Source organism: Odocoileus virginianus, chromosome 10 (assembly GCF_023699985.2).
Source record: "Odocoileus virginianus isolate 20LAN1187 ecotype Illinois chromosome 10, Ovbor_1.2, whole genome shotgun sequence".
In the NCBI taxonomy this organism is placed as follows: domain Eukaryota; kingdom Metazoa; phylum Chordata; class Mammalia; order Artiodactyla; family Cervidae; genus Odocoileus; species Odocoileus virginianus.
The window spans coordinates 2,025,520-2,043,622 of NC_069683.1; the positions used below are offsets into that span (position 1 = coordinate 2,025,520).

General features: G+C 40.2%; 1 protein-coding gene across 1 annotated transcript; it reads left to right on the forward strand.

Moving 5' to 3' along the window:
• The first annotated feature begins 3,888 nt into the window (after positions 1-3,888).
• On the forward strand, positions 3,889-4,866 carry LOC110124005 (olfactory receptor 5B12-like). Its single transcript, XM_070473712.1, has one exon. The coding sequence runs from the start codon at positions 3,898-3,900 to the stop codon at positions 4,864-4,866; it is 969 nt and encodes a 322-aa protein (XP_070329813.1). The 5' UTR covers positions 3,889-3,897.
• Positions 4,867-18,103: the final 13,237 nt, after the last annotated feature.

Here is an 18,103-nt window from a genome sequence, read left to right on the forward strand (position 1 = left end):
TCACATCAGAGCAGGATAACAGCTTACAAGAGAGATAAAGAATGTTTTTCATCTTGTGAAATAAGATCTGGCCAGTAGCAGGCCTACATCCAGCTGGTTATTGATAGAACTAGGATTAGATTTGGTCTCATGTTTGTGGTACAATCCTATCCACACTCCCACACCTCTGAATTTCTGGATCAAATGGAAATATTTTGTTGGTCTGTACCTATAAGTAGTATTAATAATGTACTTAGTCAATACAAATGTATTTGGCTATTCTTATCACATTAGTGGAATACAAAAATTAACTTTTTTTTCAAAAATAGATTTAATCAGATTTACATGTTTATGCATTTGGGGCAAATCTGGCAACTCTAGCAAGCACAGACATAAGAACTGATGAATAAGCCTCAGGAGAAAGTAATTCATGGTGAGTAGGGTATTCTGGCATACTCTGGTTACTTTACTGATCATTTCACTAGATTTATACACACTTTTATTGTATCACTAATCACGATGGGGAGGTAATTTGTGGATCTGGTTGTCTCTACCTCCTTTAAGAGTCAGGAGTCATGTTCTTCGTTTTGTAGTGCTAGCTCCTGGTACAGAGCTGGTTTATGTGCAAAGCCAGCTAGGAAGAGAAGGGACAGAGAGAACTAATGCCAAACACAGTCCGTGTACTGGTGCGGGGTTAGCAGGGCTCCATGTGTCGTTTAGCCTCAACTTTTCACATTGGTGAAATAACTATTGTGGGTATTACATGAGTTGGGTGTTTCACAGACAATCAGATTGAGATTCACAGAGTGTCAGTAAAGTTCCCATAGCCACATCCTATCTAAGATACTAATTGCTGACACTTATTGGAAAAAGTAAATATTTTTTAAAGTTGTAGTTTTACTTGCTTTTTTATTGAAATACAGTTGATTTTCAGTGTTGTGCTAGTTTAAGATGTACAGCAAAGTGATTCTGTTTATATATATATATATATGTATATGTATATATATATATATACATGTGTATATTCTTTTGCAGATTCTTTTACATTATAGATTATAAGATATTGAATATATTTCCTGTGCTATACAGTAGGCCCTTGCTCTTTCTCTGTTTTATGTATAGAAGTATGTGTCTGTTAATCCCAAGCCCTTAATTTATCACCCCTTCCCCTTTTGACAACCGTAAATTCATCTTCTATGTCTGTGAGTCTGTTCCTGTTTTGTAAACAAGTTCACTTATGTCATTTTTTTTTAAGATTCCACGTATAAGTGATATCATATTTGTCTTTCTCTGTCTGACTTACTTCACTTAGTAATGATACTCTCTAATCCCATCCATGTTGCTGCACATGGTATTATTTAATTCGTATTTATGGTTGAGAAATACTCTAATGTATATATGTACTACATCCTCTTTAATCATTGATCAGTCCATGGACATTTGGGGCTATTTTAAGTAGTGCTGCTGTGAACACTGAGGTGCATGCATCCTTTCTTTTTTTTTTTGAATTTGAATCTTTTTTTTTTTTTCATTTATTTTTATTAGTTGGAGGCTAATTACTTTACATCATTGCAGTAGTTTTTGTCATACATTGAAATGAATTAGCCATGGATTTATATGTATTCCCCATCCCGGTCCCCCCTCCCACCTCCCTCTCCACCCAATCCCTCTGGGTCTTCCCAGAGCACCAGGCCCGAGCACTTGTCTCATGCACCCAACCTGGGCTGGTGATTTGTTTCACCCTAGATAATATACATGTTTCGATGCTGTTCTCTTGAAACATCCCACCCTCGCCTTCTCCCAGAGTCCACAAGTCTGTTCTATATATCTGAGTCTCTTTTTCTGTTTAGCATATATGGTTATCGTTACCATCTTTCTAAATTCCATATATATGTGTTAGTATACTGTAATGGTCTTTATCTTTCTGGCTGACTTCGATCTGTATAATGGTGCATCCTTTCAAATTAATGGATTTTCTTCCTGTGGCTATATACCCAGGAGTGGGATTGCTGGGTCACATGGTAACTCTATTTTTAGTTTTTAAGGAACCTCCATAGTGTCCCACCAACTTACAGCCCCATCAACAATGAAGGAGGGATTCCTGGGAAAAGTATATTCTTGTTATATTTGATCTAAATAGTCACTTTAGACTCTTCTAAATAGTTGTATTATATCTAAAATCTGATACACTTTTTTCTCTTTTAGGTTTCAATCCTAGTTTCATGTCTACCAATTACTTTTGTACATTACTCCTAATTGAGATTTGATTTAGTAATACTCATACACTTATAATTGTCTGTTTATACAGTAGTGTTTGCCAGTTCATACCTTCATCCGTGATGTTCCTTCTGCCTGGTATAGTTGTAGCAGTAATAGTAGTAGTGACATCTTAAACGTTTTGAGTACTTGCTATGCAATTAACATTGTTTTAAATGTTCTACATGATCTAAGCTATCCTACTCATCTACCTTCAAAGTTGAAAACTGAATTTCCCACTTGGAAGATGAAGAGACTGAAATATAGGAAGATTAATGAACTTGACCTACTGTTTTGAGAAGGATGCTTAATATTGCAGATTTTAGATCATGCTGCCTGGATTCCAATCCCAGTTCTACCATCAAATATGCTACTTGAGCAAGTAATTTACCTCTTTAAATTTTGGTTCCTTTTGGAGCAAAATGGAGGTAATAATAGTACCTGCCTAACAGAATTGCTAACTGAACTAAATGAGTTAATACATGTGACCAACTTAGAACAGTTTCCTGACCCAAAGTAAATGTTATGTGTTTGCTGTTATAATAACTAATATATTGTTATTATTACTTCTTTAGTTTCCAAGCCACAACTGAGGAGTTCTGATCTCCAGAAATCCTTCCTGAGTTCTTGTGTTGGGCAAACCAAACATCCTCTCATTTCAAAGGCCGTGGGTGTACCTCCACTTCAGAAATACACTATGACTAATGTATCTTTCAGATGTAGGTCTCTCCCACTAAGCAATCCTTAAAGACAAGAGCTGTATCCCATCCTCCCTTGAATATTTAATAACAGTTAATCCAGGACGAACGAACAGGACTTGGTATCCCAGAGTCAGAGTGTCTCTCGAGTCAAGCAGTCTCTCATATTGTAATTACAGCAGCTACAATAAGCTACCCACTGAGTTACCACTAGAGGTGGGAACAACCAGATATGCCACGTGATGTGGCAGGAGGTCCACGGTCTGGTTGATGGTTCAGAGTCTCTAGGTGAGGACAAAACTAATTTTTCCATCTCCCCTATTCTCTTTAGCCACAAATAAGGCAAAGGTGTAGATGACAGTGGAAGACAGAAAACTGAGGGCCACTCAACTGAGGGCCCCATGAATTAGAAGGAAAAAAAAGGCTGGGTGTCCCTAAAGCAGGGCTTTGAATCACTGTGTATCTCCAGTGAAGTGAATGAGGGTCCCTCAGAGATGGAAGAGGCAACTGAGGAGTGCTTGTCAGCGTTATGCGCCAATGACTGATAAGGCGTTTCCTATCTTACTTTCTGTTGATTTAAGCCTTCTGTGTATACCTTAGACAAGTAGGCTTGTAAGAGATGAAAATAGTGAAAAAAGAGTCCTACATAGTTTAATATAAGAGGATGTAACATACAGCAAGCAAGCAAGCTGAAATGTGACCCAGAGTCATAATATGGTCCGTTCATGGCAGCCACAATCAGTAAAGGCATTCTAGCATTTTCCATACCACTTCTAGATGAACAACCTCACGCAACCCACAATCTGGTTCAGCTTCTCACCCATGAGCTCCTTCCCTCCACAAGAAGCTGACACATGAACTAGAGACCCCATTTACAGTTCACTTCCCATGAAGATGATCAAATAGCATCATCTTATATTTGCCTATCTCGGCGTAGGTGCCGCTCACATTGACTCCCCAGTTGATGGAGAACCTTTCAGAGGTGACTGAATTCCTTCTCGTGGGGTTAACAGATGCTCTAGAGATGCAGGTCCCTCTATTTACAACCTTCACTCTCACCTACCTCACTACTCTGGCTGGGAGCCTTGGGATGATCGTGTTGACTCTGTTGGACTCTCGACTTCACACGCGCATGTGCTTTGTCCTCAGCAACCTCTCCCTGGTGGATTGTGTCTATGCCTCCTCTCTTACTCCTACAGGAATGGCGGGGATCCTCACAGGAGATAAGATTCTATCCTACCATGCATGTGCTACCCAGATGTTCTTCTTTGCAGCCTTTATCACTGTTGAAAATTTTCTCCTGGCCTCAATGGCCTTTGACCGCCACGCGGCCGTGTGCAAACCCCTGCATTATACCACCTCCATGACTAGAGTGGTGTGTGCCTCACTGGTCACCAGCTCCTATGTTTGTGGAATCTTACAATCTTCCATCCATGTTGCCCTCACTTTCCACCTCTCCTTCTGCCGTTCCAACGTGGTTAATCACTTTTTCTGTGACATTCCCCCACTGCTGGCTCTCTCTTGCTCTGACATTTACACAAATGAGATGGTGCTCTTCACACTGGCAGCGTTCAGCACTTTTTCTGCTCTTTTGGTTATCTTGGGCTTGTACCTTTTCATTTTTATTGCTATCCTGAGGATGCACTCAACTGAGGGACAGAAGAAGGCTTTCTCCACCTGTGCCCCCCACCTCACCACTGTCTCCATCTTCTACGGGACAGGCACCTTCATGTACCTACAGCCCAGCTCCAGCCATGCCTTGGGCACAGACAAAATGGTATCCGTGTTCTACACCATGGTCATCCCCATGCTGAATCCACTGGTCTACAGCCTGAGGAACAAAGAGGTCAAGAGTGCCTTTAAAAGGGTGGTTGGGAAAGCAGTCTTCACTAGGCTTAGCTTACTAGTTAGAAATCGCATGCAAACCATGTGAAACTTATATTGGACTTCTATGGCCAAGAATATTGTTTGAAGGTTAATTCTTTCTTGTCTTTTATTTCTTTGAGCAGTTCCTTCCCAGACAAAACTGATTTTATTCACTCTTCATGACTGAAACTGGGTAGAAGAAATTCTGGATATCCCTTTCCAGAAATATAACATTTATTCTGTCTTAAGATAAAGATTATAATCCTTGATACTATAGGATCCCACATTACATCAGTCTGTTGGTTTAAGGTGCTTTGAAGGTAACTCTTATAGGTGTTTGACACTAGAGTTTCATTTTCAATTGCTAGAATTAAGAGAACTCTACGAATCTTCCACACAGCACAGGGGCATGGTTCTTAGACATTTATGCTCCTAACAGTTACCATGAAAAACCGCTTAAAAAATGAATTTAGGGATCTAACCCAGATGATACAACTTAGCATATTTCTAGTAGAGCTCAGAAACCTTTTGAATTATGCCCCACTATCCACGTGTACATGGATCCTGAATTTAGATAGTGAGAATGCCAGTTGTAAATCTGGATAATGAGGGATATTACATAAGCTAGATCTATTTCATTCCTGAATCTCAGGGAGAAAAACATGTTTCAAAAGGCTGACATATATCTGTATCTATTCCTTACCTGAGTTCTAATAGATGAAATTCATATAAGAGTCTGGCCAGGGAGAACTGCCTGTATTATTGACAAGCTTCCCCTGTATTTCAGATGAGCTCGGGGTGCAGATCACACTTTGAAAACTGTTTCCCTAGAACAGTGGTTCAAAAGCATCATTACCAAGCCAGCAGCATCAGCATGACCTGGGATTTTTTAGAAACGCCAATTATAGGAGCCCTCATCCCAGACCCACAGAATCAAAACTCCAGGGGTACAACCAAGCTATCTGTGTTTTTTAACAAGCCCTTCTGGTGATTCTGAAGCAGGCTCAGGTTTGAAAACCAACGCATTCAAGAAACCAAGAAACACTTGGCCTACAGCAGTGGTTCTCAAACTCAGCTGCACATTACAATAACCCGGGGGAGACTTTTAAAATACTACTGCCCGGATCCCACTTCCAGAGAGTATGACATATTAATATGATGTAACAAAATTTGATCTGGGATAAGACCCAGGCACCAGGAGACGGTAAAATGCAGTCACTTCCCTGGAAGCTGATATATACAAAAGATTAGGACCCCAAAAGAGGTAATATTCATTTAGAATCTAGTACCTTTCCAAGGATTGCATATGCTGTCTCATTAAGGTCTCACACTAACTCTGAGAGAGTCAGCCGGGCAGAGAGGAGGAATGGGGTCTCAGATTTGGGTGCGTGGGTAACGGGTACTCAGTTGCTCAGTCATGTCTGACTCTGCAACGCCATGAACTGTAGCCTACCAGGCTCCTCTGTCCATTGGGTTCTCCAGGAAAGAATACTGGAGTGGCTTGCCATTTCTTCCTCCAAAGAATCTTCCTGACTCAGGGATCGAACTGGCATCTCTGGCGTCTCCTGCATTGTAGGCAGATTCTTTACCACTGAGCCACCTGGGAGGATGTGGGTAGATGGTGACAAAGTGAGAATTTTAAGTCTGTGGAATCCCAAAGCAAATCCTTTCCAGCTTAGTTCAGCTAATAATTGTTTAATACCAGGGCAGACTGTAGGGACATAAAGTATATTAAGACAAAAAAAATCTTTTTTATCAAAGAACACTAGTCTCAGTATAACAAAACTATCTTTTTTTAATTGAAGTGTAGTTGATTTGCAATGTTGTGACAATTTCTTCTGTTTAGCAAATTGATTTAGACAGCATAATTATCTTTATAACTAAGACATTAGAAGGACTGAAAGAGAGAAAGTCAGAATATTATTAATCTAGCATCTTTCTTGAATCTGTTTAAATCTCCTTCCTTGTTGATATTCTGAAGACTGCCCGAATCCCCATCACTTGATCATAGGTCTAAATAGGAGCGCATTAAACAACATAGCTTTTGAGCTCATCAGAGGTATAGAAAGGGGACTGAAACCCATGTGCTCTGTCTGTATGTTGCCATGTTCTTACAATCAAGTCCTGTTAACTGAGAAGACTTGTCGTCCCTGCTTTCTAGAAGTTTTGAACTGCATAATTCGAAGCTTCACTTGGATAAAAAGTTAAGCTAGAAAATGTGCACACTCCAGTGAACATCCGTGTTTAGGAGGACTGAAGACCACAAACCTTAAAATATGATATGCTCACCTTCATCAATTCCCAAAGGTACCATCGCCTCACTGAGAAGACAGGAAAAGAGCAGTAAAAGACAAATGCATGCCCAGAATGCCTCCACGCCCTGACCTTTGACGTCCTAATGGGTTGATGTGTGGCATTACTCAATCTAGTGCAGCAGACAAACTCAGACAGCAATCTGACCACACTGAACCTTCGGTGCTGGACAACAATGGAACACTATAACAGTTCATCCATCTCCAGTCAAATATGCTACTGTAACTTTTTAAATATGAGTAATGAACATATATTAATGCAACTGAAAGTTTCTGTCTGGACTATTTCTGAAAATGGAGGTTGCTGTAGACTGAATATCTGTGTGTCACCAAAATTCCTGTGTTAAATCCTAGTGCCCAATGTGAGAGTCGTAGGAGTCGGGGTCTTTGAGGGGAGGCAGATCCGGTGTCTGGGGGAGCCTCCATGAGTGGGCTTAGTGGTCTCCTGAAAGAGACCCCAGGGAGCTCTTTTGTCCCTTCCACCATGTGTGGACACAGCAAAGAGACGGCAGCCTATAAACCAGTGCCTTGATCCTGGACTTCCTAGCCTCCAGAACTGTGAGAAATATGTCTTTATTGTTAATAAGCCACCCGGTCTGTGGTATTTTGAAGCATGGGCAGACCCAGATGGAAGCCTTAGCTGCAGCAGAATGAGATCAAACCTTCCCCAAAATGCTGTGACTTTGATTCTAATAAGACCTTGAACTCAGGATAACCAATGAGAAATACTTCTAGGCAGACTGCAGAGGAATTAAATAATTTCCTTATTCTTCATTTTGGAGAAGGAAATGGCAACCCACTCCAGTACTCTTGCCTGGAAAATTCCTTGGATGGAGGAGCCTGGTAGGCTACAGTCCATGGGGTTGCAAAGAGTCAGACACAACTGAGCGACTTCACTTTCACTTATTCTTCATTCAGAGTTCAATCAAGCTAAAATGGAATTTATTCTACTTTAAAAATTCTCTCTGAAATTGACATCTAATGGGAATTTTACACTCCTGAGACTGGGATGGTCTCATATATCAGCTCTCTCATTCTTTACCAGGCTTGGGTTTTTATGAGTAATCAAATGTTTATTCAATGAAAAAAAAATAAGTGGATGGATGAGGATATGTGTGCTTGTATGATAACATTAGTTAGTAAACAAACAAGTGAATGAACTGAGGTTGAATGAATGAGTCAGCACCAAGTTGGGTACCTAATGGCCAATTACAGGATTCCAGATCTTCTCTTTCTGTGCCCAAAGAGAGGATATCTCTCAGATCATCCCACAGAGTTGTCTCTTCCATTATCCCATAGAAGTACAAACCATGCTCCTTTTTACTAACTAAACCCAGCTGGAGTTGGGATATTGGTTAATCACTTTGCTGACAAAGATTCATATAGTCACAGCTATGTATGGTCTTTCCAGTAGTCATGTATGGATGTGAGAGTTGGACCATAATGAGCACTGAAGAATCGATGCTTTTGAACTGTGGTGTTGGAGAAGACTCTTGAGAGTCCCTTGGACAGAAAGGAGATCAAACCAGTCCATCCTAAAGGAGATCAGTCCTGAATATTCATTGGAAGGACTGATGTTGAAGCTTAAGCTCCAATACTTTGGCCACCTAATGCAAAGAGCCAACTCATTTGAAAAGACCCCGATGCTGGGAAAGATTGGGGGCAGGAGGAGAAGGAGGTGGCAGTGCATGAGATGGTTAGGTGGCATCACCAACTCAATGGGCATGAATTTTTGCAAACTCCAGGAGATAGTGGGCTTCCCTGATAGCTCAGTTGGTAATCCGCCTGTAATGCAGGAGATAGTGGAGGACAGAGGAGCCTGGTGTGCTGTAGTCAGTGGGGTCACAGTCAAACACAGCCTAACAACTGAACAACAGCAATGGTTTAATGGACTAATACATTTTATATACTTAGTACAGTGCTTGGTGTATTATAAAGAAGAAAGATTAAGTATTTTTTATCTTTAACAAAAATAGAAGAGAGAGAATCAGGATTATATCTCTCTGCCTTTCTCCAATTTCAGGACCACCTAATTTTATTCCTTCTCTCTTTCACGTTCTTGGACTTCATGAGCCAGATCTATGTTCTTATACTACCTCCATCCGAGGACATCTTCCTGAGCCCAAGGACCTATGGGGAAACCATAACAAAGACCAGTTTCTCTGTCTGGTTTTGTTTAACCCAAACAGTCAAGATAAGTTTAATATTGTGAGCTCAGCCACAGAACTGTCTGATTCTTCTCTCTCTCTCATGTCTGAGAAATGCATTGAGAATGGAAGAATCTAGTGACCTTCTCATCATTCATCACAGCACTGTTTATGATAGCCAGGACATGGAACCAACCTAGATGCCCATCAGCAGATGAATGGATAAGGAAGCTATGGTACATATACAAATGTTTTAAAATAATGATGAGATTAGTGATATTCTTGTGTCACGTGTACCTAAATCATACACACATTCTCAAGGCTCTTTGTGAGTTACTTCACAAACTTAGCTCTCTCCAGTGTCCTAGTGAGAGAAAGTTCGATGTGCTTTGCAATAGTGTGTGTGCATTTTATCAGCAGCTTTCCCATGAGAGTACTATGTAAGATCATGTAATCTGCAGAGACAACTTTAATTATTCCTTTCCGATATGAATTGCTTTGATTCCTTTGTCTTTCCTAATTGTTCTGTCCGGGACTCCCATTACGATGTAAAACTATAGTAGTGAGAGTGAGTATCCTTGTCTTGTTCCTGATCTTAAAGGAAAACATTTCCACCATTGAATATGACGATAGCCACAGGCTTGTCTTACAAATGGCCAATAGGTATATGAAAAGACGTGCAACATCACTAATCATCAGGGAAACACAAATCAAAACCACAGTAAGATATTAACTGTCACTATTCAAAATGGCTATCATCAAAAAGATAAGACATCAAGTGTTGGCAGAGATGTGGAGATAAGAGAACACTTGTACACTGTTGGAATCCTTGTACTCCTTGGAAGAACCGTTATGACCAACCTAGACAGCATATTAAAAAGCAGAGACATTACTTTGCCAACAAATATCCATTTAGTCAAAGCTATGGTTTTTCCAGCGGTCATTATGGTTGTGAGAGTTGGACTGTGAAGAAAGCTGAGTGCCAAAGAATTGATGCCTTTGAGCTGTGGTGTTGGAGAAGACTCTTGAGAGTCCCTTGGACTGCAAGGAGATCCAGCCAGTCCATCCTAAAGGAGATCAGTCCTGGGTGTTCATTGGAAGAACTAATGCTGAAGCTGAAACTCCAATACTTTGGCCACCTGATGCCAAGAACTGACTCATTTGAAAAGACCCTGATGCTGGGAAAGATTGAAGGCAGGAGGAGAAGGGGATGACAGAGAATGAGATGGGTGGATGGCATCACCGACTCAATGGACATGAGTTTGGGTAAACTCCGGGAGTTGGTGATGGACAGGGAGGCCTGTGTGCTGCAGCCCATTGGGTTGCAAAGAGTCGGACATGACTGAGCGACTGAACTGAGCTGACTGTACACTGTTGGTGGGAATGTAAGTTGATGCAACTATTATCAAGAGCAGGATGGAGGTTTCCTCAAAAAAATTAAAATGAGAACTTCCATGTGATCCAGCATCTCATTTCTGGGTATAAATCCAAAGGAGATGAAGTCAGTATATTGACGAGATGTCTGACTCCAACATTTGTTGTTGCATTAGTTTCAATGGCCAAAAATGGGAACAATCAAAGTGCCTATTGATGTACACACAGTAGTTTATTATTCAGTCTTTTAAAAAAGAAAGAAATCCTTTCATCTGTGACAACATAGATAATCCAGGAGGATATTATGCTAAGTGAAATAACCCATTCAAAGACAAATATCATATGATAACACTTGTATGGGAAACAGTCTTTAAAACTCCAAACTCCAGATGACAGAGTAGAGTGTTGATTGCCAGAGACTGAGATGTGGGGGAAAAGAAAGAATTTTTTAAAAGAAGAAAGAATGTAGAATTGGGGTTGCCAATAGGTAGGGGGAGGGGACCATGGAAGGCTTATTGTTTAATGGATACACAGTTTTGGTTTTGCAAAATAGAATTCTGAAGATGGGTGGTGGAATGGTTACACAATATGCATGGACTTAATACTGCAGAACTGAATACTTAAAATGGTTAAGATAAGAAGTATTATGTTATGTGTATTCTACCACAATATAAATAAACATAGTGAGTTTACCCTTGTAAATTTAAATAATAAAATATGTGCCTTTTGCAAATTAATTATATCTCAATTTAATTTTTTAATTAAGTATGTGCATTTTTAAAACGAAGGAAAAAAAGACTCTAAGAGTAAAGGGTGGAAGCCAGGAGACCAATCATGAAAAAAGATGCAGAAATTCAAGCAATAGATGATGATACATTGGAGCAGACCTGCAGAGATGATGCAGGAGAAGCAAGCACATTCTGAATCATTGGGAGTCTGGAGCTAAAATGTGGAGCAGGTTGGATGTGCGGGTTGAAAAGAAAGAAATGACTCTTAGAAAGAACTGTCGTTTACATCACAAAGGGAGAAGAGGAAGAGAAGCAGGTTGGTGAGAAAAATCGAGGGCTGACTTAGACACGTCTAGTTAAAGCTTGACGTAGAGAAGCAGAGTAGACCACAGACGCACTTTCTAAAGTTTGTCAGGCAGGTTTGCGACAAGGCCACAATTCTGGGAATTGTCAGCACGTACTAGTGTTCACATCAACACTCTCTGGCGTTTCATCCGACCTGAAGGGTGCTGGCTCCTTCTCACTCTGCTTGCTTCACCCTCAACATCTCCCCGAACCTTAATGTTGGTGTGGCCACAGCTCATTGCTTGGACCTCTCTCCTCTGCTCTGTCACCTAGATTTCACCCAGGTTCATGACTCAAAACATATCCAGAAGCCTTACAGTGAATGTCTGACTTGTAAATACTACATATTCTGGGCAATCTATATATCACTGACCACAGACAAGTTCCACAGTACCAAACAAGACAATTTGAACCTTATAATAGTTAATTTGAACATAACTAATTGTTTTTAAAGAACATAATTAATTTTTAAGAACATAACTAAGTTGTTTTTAAAGTATTATGTATATTGTTATATATCCAGCATATTGAAAAAAGTATGATTTTATGAATGATAAGAAGAGTTTTTAATTTAACATCTGTAAGCCCTTGATTCATGTATGAGTCATCTATGTTATTCCTCAAAGGAAGACTCTCTTGATTGACCATCATAACAAACAGCATTCAAGTCCATATGTTGATTTTTAAAAATATGTCTCTAACACAGAAAAATCTCTGATAATCCTGACTTAAATGGAGGCTTTGCAAAGAGTTACACAATTAGATGGAGAGGTTGAAAAGTGGAAATTCTGTTAGCAGACTCAGGGTGGAAATGGTACATGAAATTAAAGACAGGCCAGTAAGGAGAAGCAATGGACAACTCGGTTGAGTGAGAATTAAAATGACAGTTGTCATCACAGAAATGAGCGGGAACGGGACAGGGTTCAGCAGAGAGAACTGTAAACATGATTGACAGCGGAGATGAGAAAGCCAAAAGTGATGCATGGACAGCAAACCTTCGATGTGCTCTGTGTCTTTTGAGAGAAGTAGAAACTGTAGAATTCTGAGGTTAGAAAGGACCGTGACGGACTTCTCCTGTGGTGCACTGGCTAAGACCACACTGGCAATGCAGGGAGCCTGGGTGTGATCCTTCATCAGGGAACGGGAGCCCACATGCGGCAACTGAAGACCCCGCGTGTCACAACTGAGGCCCGACACAGCCAAATAAATAAGTAAATATATGTTATAGAAATCGAAGGACCGCGAATGCCATCCAGTCCAACCATTTAGAACATAGACGTGGAAAGTCAAATTTTAGTTTCACAGTGTGCCTGAGGTAATTCAGCATCTGAGTGGCAAGGCCATCCCTAAAGTTCACACCTCCAACATTCTCTGTAAGCGTCATTTTAACGCTCTCTGTGCCTGACAGGAGCACTTCCCACTGCTTGGATTTTCCAAAGCACAGCACTGTGGTCCCTGCCGGGTGAGGGCAGGGAGGGGGACCCCATCCTGCGGGTCCCGGACAGTAGTCATCTGTGACTGCCCACTCACTTTGTCCCCGTTGATCAACCCAAGAAAACGTTCCCCAAATTTATTTAGTTGATTTGCTGTATGAAAGGCCACTGGAGAAACGTCTCCTCTTTGGGACCCGTTGTTTTCCCGCATCCACGAGGGCACTGAGGTCGCAGGTTGACTCAGGTGAGGATGGCGTCTCAGTAAAGACGTGAATCTGACCCGTTGTTTTCCCGCATCCACGAGGGCACTGAGGTCGCTGGTTGACTCAGGTGAGGATGGCGTCTCAGTAAAGACGTGAATCTGGAGACGTCTTCCTGTGCGGACCGGCTTTGGAGGGCCCCTCAGTACCCCGCTTTCGAGCCATTCCTCTTTATCTTGCCCTGTTCCAGGGATGGCTCTCCAAAACCTGCCGCTTCTCCTGAACACCATCAGACGCCTTCCCACGCTTACCTAAATATCACAAGGACATCTCCTACAGGTCACTTTCCATTTCTAGGGAATTGCACACACCTGGAGCCCACATATCCCTACTTTACGTCATCATTAAAGACAGAATACATAGGGTCAGAAACATTCCTAGAGAGCTCCCTTAATCATCTATGGCAGAAACTCTTTGCATTTCAGAAAAAAAAAAAAAGTTTGCCTGTATGAATTTTTTGATGGCTGATGGAATGAAGTGAATTTCAAAAAGGTAAGGAAACATCTTCAGAAACTTTTAAAGACGAATTAGCTATCCTTTTTCCTAATTGACCTTAATTTACTGTGTATAATAATTTAGAGCAAGGGCAGACAAACTAGATATACAGATCACATTTAGTCTTTTTTTTTTCTTGTATGGCCCTTGAGCTAAGCATGTGTATTATCCTTAAAGAGAAAAGAATGTAAAAAAGAAATGAAGGAGATGAGAGGGATACAGATGAAAATAGAGACTGAGAGGAAGCAAGTGAGGAATGAACAGAAAGAGGAAGAAAAGAATTTTAAAAGAATAAAAAAAAAAAACCTACTGTGACCTGCAGTGCCTAAACTATCTACTATCTGGTCCTTTATATAAAAGTTTGCCAATATACTTTAGAGAGTAAAGATAATTTGCTAGTACATGCAAGAAGAGCTGAAGCAGCCAAATTACGTAATGGTTTGGATAAATACCCAGACTTCCCAGATGTGGAAAAAAGGCTTAGATTGTGACTTTTCCAACCCCGTATAACCAGAAGTAGTGAAACCAAGGTTCAGACTCAGGTCTTTCTTTTCTAGATCCAAAACGCATAGACTTGATTCTTGATTCCACTGTGGACTAGCTGTTGAATCACAGACCAGTCAATTTGTCTTTTCTGTGTAGATCTGTCTTGAATAAGTTGCAAAGTGATTGGTATAGAATAAGAAATGGAATTGAGGAACCAGGAGTGTGAGTAGACTCTGTCTTCTATTAACCAATCTTGTTGGATCGAGGTCTTACTTTTGCCTTTAACTATGTCATCTTCCGGGCGTCCCAGGGCACTAGTGGTAAAGAACCCACCTGCCAATGCAGGAGACATAAGAGATGCGGGTTCCACCCCTGGGTGGGGAAGATGCCCTGGAGGAGGGCATGGCAGCCCACTCCAGTCTTCTTGCCTGCAGAATCCCCAGGACAGAGGCGCCTGGGGGTTAGAGTCTGTACGGCTGCAGGTCAGGCATGACTGAGCATGCATGCACGTGGTCTTCTAATTCCTTTGTGATTTTGCTTCCTAAGAATACAAATTTTTGGCCATCCAAAATAAATTTCAGTATATGGTAACTTACAAAGTTCATGGCATAATGAGTATTACTCCATTATTCCATATCGTGGTTATTTGAAAAATAATTGAGTAAACATTTACTGAATGCTTATAGGGACTGGCACTATATTAAGTGCCTTTCATTTATTTTTATTTTATCATCACAGAAACCCTATAGGGCAAGTACACTTGTGATCACATCCATTCATAACATAAATGAGGAAATCGAGCTGTAGAGATTTTATCTGTGTCCAATATTACTTTGAATCCAAAAAGTCTAACGGCAGGAAGCAGGCTCCTCACCCCTCTGCTATGCGGCCTTGCCTTTCCCATGTTTTGAAGACTCATATGTTCATGGGCATTTTCTGTTTTATTGAAATATCTCCCTATCCTGCACTTATTTTTGAATTAGTATAATTTAAATATTATATGTTTCTGACATATGATAATAATATGCTACAATTTAGTATTTAATGTAAGCCTCACTCTTGTTCTTTCTTTGGACATCTGTTTATTTTCACTTGGTTATTCTTCCAAATACATTTTAAAATCACATTATGAAGCACAGGTACCTGCCCACACACAGAAACACACACACAAACACATCCTACTTCTCTTGGGATTTTATCAGATCCACACTAACTATGTACATTACTTTGAATATACATATTTTAAAGTATAGAGTTTTCCCATCACCCCCCTCCAAGTAAAAGCTTTAGTGATTGATTTTTCTTTAATTTTTGGAAAAATATTTTTCATACAATTTGAAAAATACATTTTACTTGTATTAATATTAAGTGCTATTAAGAATATGAAAAAAAAAGGCTATGGTTTTTCCAGTAGTCATGTATGGATGTGAGAGTTGAACCATAAAGAAAGCTGAGTGCCAAAGAATTGATGCTTTTGAACTATGGTGTTGGAGAAGACTCTTGAGAGTCCCTTGGACTGCAAGGAGATCCAACCAGTCCTTCCTGAAGGAAATCAGTGCTGAATATTCATTGGAAGGACTGATGCTGAAGCTGAAACTCCAATACTTTGGCCACCGCATGCGAAGAGTTGACTCACTAGAAAAGACCCTGATGCTCGGAGGGATTGGGGGCAGGAGGAGAAGGGGACGACAGAGGATGAGATGACTGGATGGCATCACCAACTCAATGGGCATGAGTTTGAGTAAACTCCGGGAGTTGGTGTTGGACGGGGAGGCCTGGCGTGCTGCGATTCATGGGGTCGCAAAGAGTCGGACTCGACTGAGCGACTGAACTGACTGACTGAACTGAAGAATATGAAAAGAAAGAACTTTCTTCCAATTATCCACATCTAAATAGTAACATGATTTTTACTGAATCACTCTATACAGTTTGATAAAATTAATTTAATTTTGCCTGTCTCTCCTTTCTTTTACCCATTTTTTAATATTTTATATCACTTGAAATTTTAGATCTAGATTGCTATTAAAATTGTTTTTCATAATGAATTTTCTATAAAATATTTGAAACAATTATTTAGACACAAGGGTGTTTTACTGTCTTCTTTTGACTTTTATATATTTTTAATTCCCCACAATTAATTTTTAATTATTTATCAAACTAGATTTTTTTGAGTTACTGAGTTACTATTTCCAGCATATATGTAAACAATATAACACAGCATTTGCAAATCTGAGAAAAATTCTTTCCTATTTATATACAAGAATAATGAGGGTTTCCCAGAAGACTCAGTGGTAAAGAATCTGCCTGCCCTTGCAGGATAAGCAGGAGACATGGGTTCAATCCCTGAGTCGGGAAGATCCCCTAGAGGAGGAAATGGCAACCTACTCCGGTATTCTTGCCTGAAAAATCCCATGGACAGAGGAGTCTGGGGTCTCTAATGGATCCAACATGACTGAGCGACTGAACAACAGAAATCTGAAAGCATTTTGAAAGCAGAATCCCTTTCTTTTTATTTTTTAATTTTTAAATTTTAAATTTTTTTATTTTTTGATTTTAATTTTACAGTGTTGTATTGGTTTTTGCCACACACAAATCAGTCTTAATTATATATATATATATACACACACACCCCCTCCCTCTTGAGCGCCCCCCCACCACCACCACCATCCCACCCCCCTAGATCATCACAGAGCCCCAGGCTGTGTTCCCTGTATTACGAAGCAACTTTCCAGTAACTATGAATTTTACACATGGTAATATGTATATGTCAATGCTACTTTCTCAAGATTCCCCTTCTTTTCTCTAAGTATCTTTAGTCAATTGGATGAGGCCCACCCACATTAAGAAGAGTAAGTTGCTTTACATATAGTCCACTGATTTAGTTTTATTGTACTTCATTTTTTTTTCATGTTTTCTAACATTTTGTCTTGAAAATTTTCCCCCAAATCCTTCCAAGGCATGTCATTAATATTAGAGTTTAATATTTGCTGACATTTTTCTTTTGATGTAAAATTAGCAATGAAATGCACCATCTTAAGAGCACATTTGCTGCATTTTGACAAACACATACAAGTTTAAGTTACCAAGACACAGAATACAGGTAGTTTCCTTACTCCCCTTTCTAGGGAATCCCTCCTCCAAGCCCCAGTGGTAACCCCTGTTCTAAATTTTTGCATGGTAGATTATTTTATATATTTTGGCATCATGCCCGTGAAATTACATAATGTTAACCTTTTGTGCAAAACTTCCTTCAGTCTGCATAGTATCTGTGAGCTCTCCGCATGGTCTCCCATGGTCGCTTGTCCTTTTGCGTTGCTGCTTTCATGGTTCACCATCACGTGTTCATCTGTTTTTCTCTTGGCAGACACTAAGGCCCTTTCTAGTTATTGGCTATATGAGTAAAGCCATTGTAAACATCTTGAGTCTTTTTTGTGAACATATTTTTGTTTATATTGGGAAAATATCTCTGTGTGGAACTGCTGGTCATAGAGTAGGTGTATGTTTCATTCCAGAAGAAGCTGTCAGACTTTTTCCCAGGGTGGTTGTGTCATTGACCCCGCCACAGACAGCCCCGCTCCAGGCGATGTTTCCCTTCTTCCACAGATGGCTGGGGTCAGCCTCTTTGATGGCCTACTGATTTAAATGTGAATTATATTTTAAAACAAACACACACACACACAAATCTTTAGTGTAGCAGCTCCACTGGCGTTTGACCAAACTACTG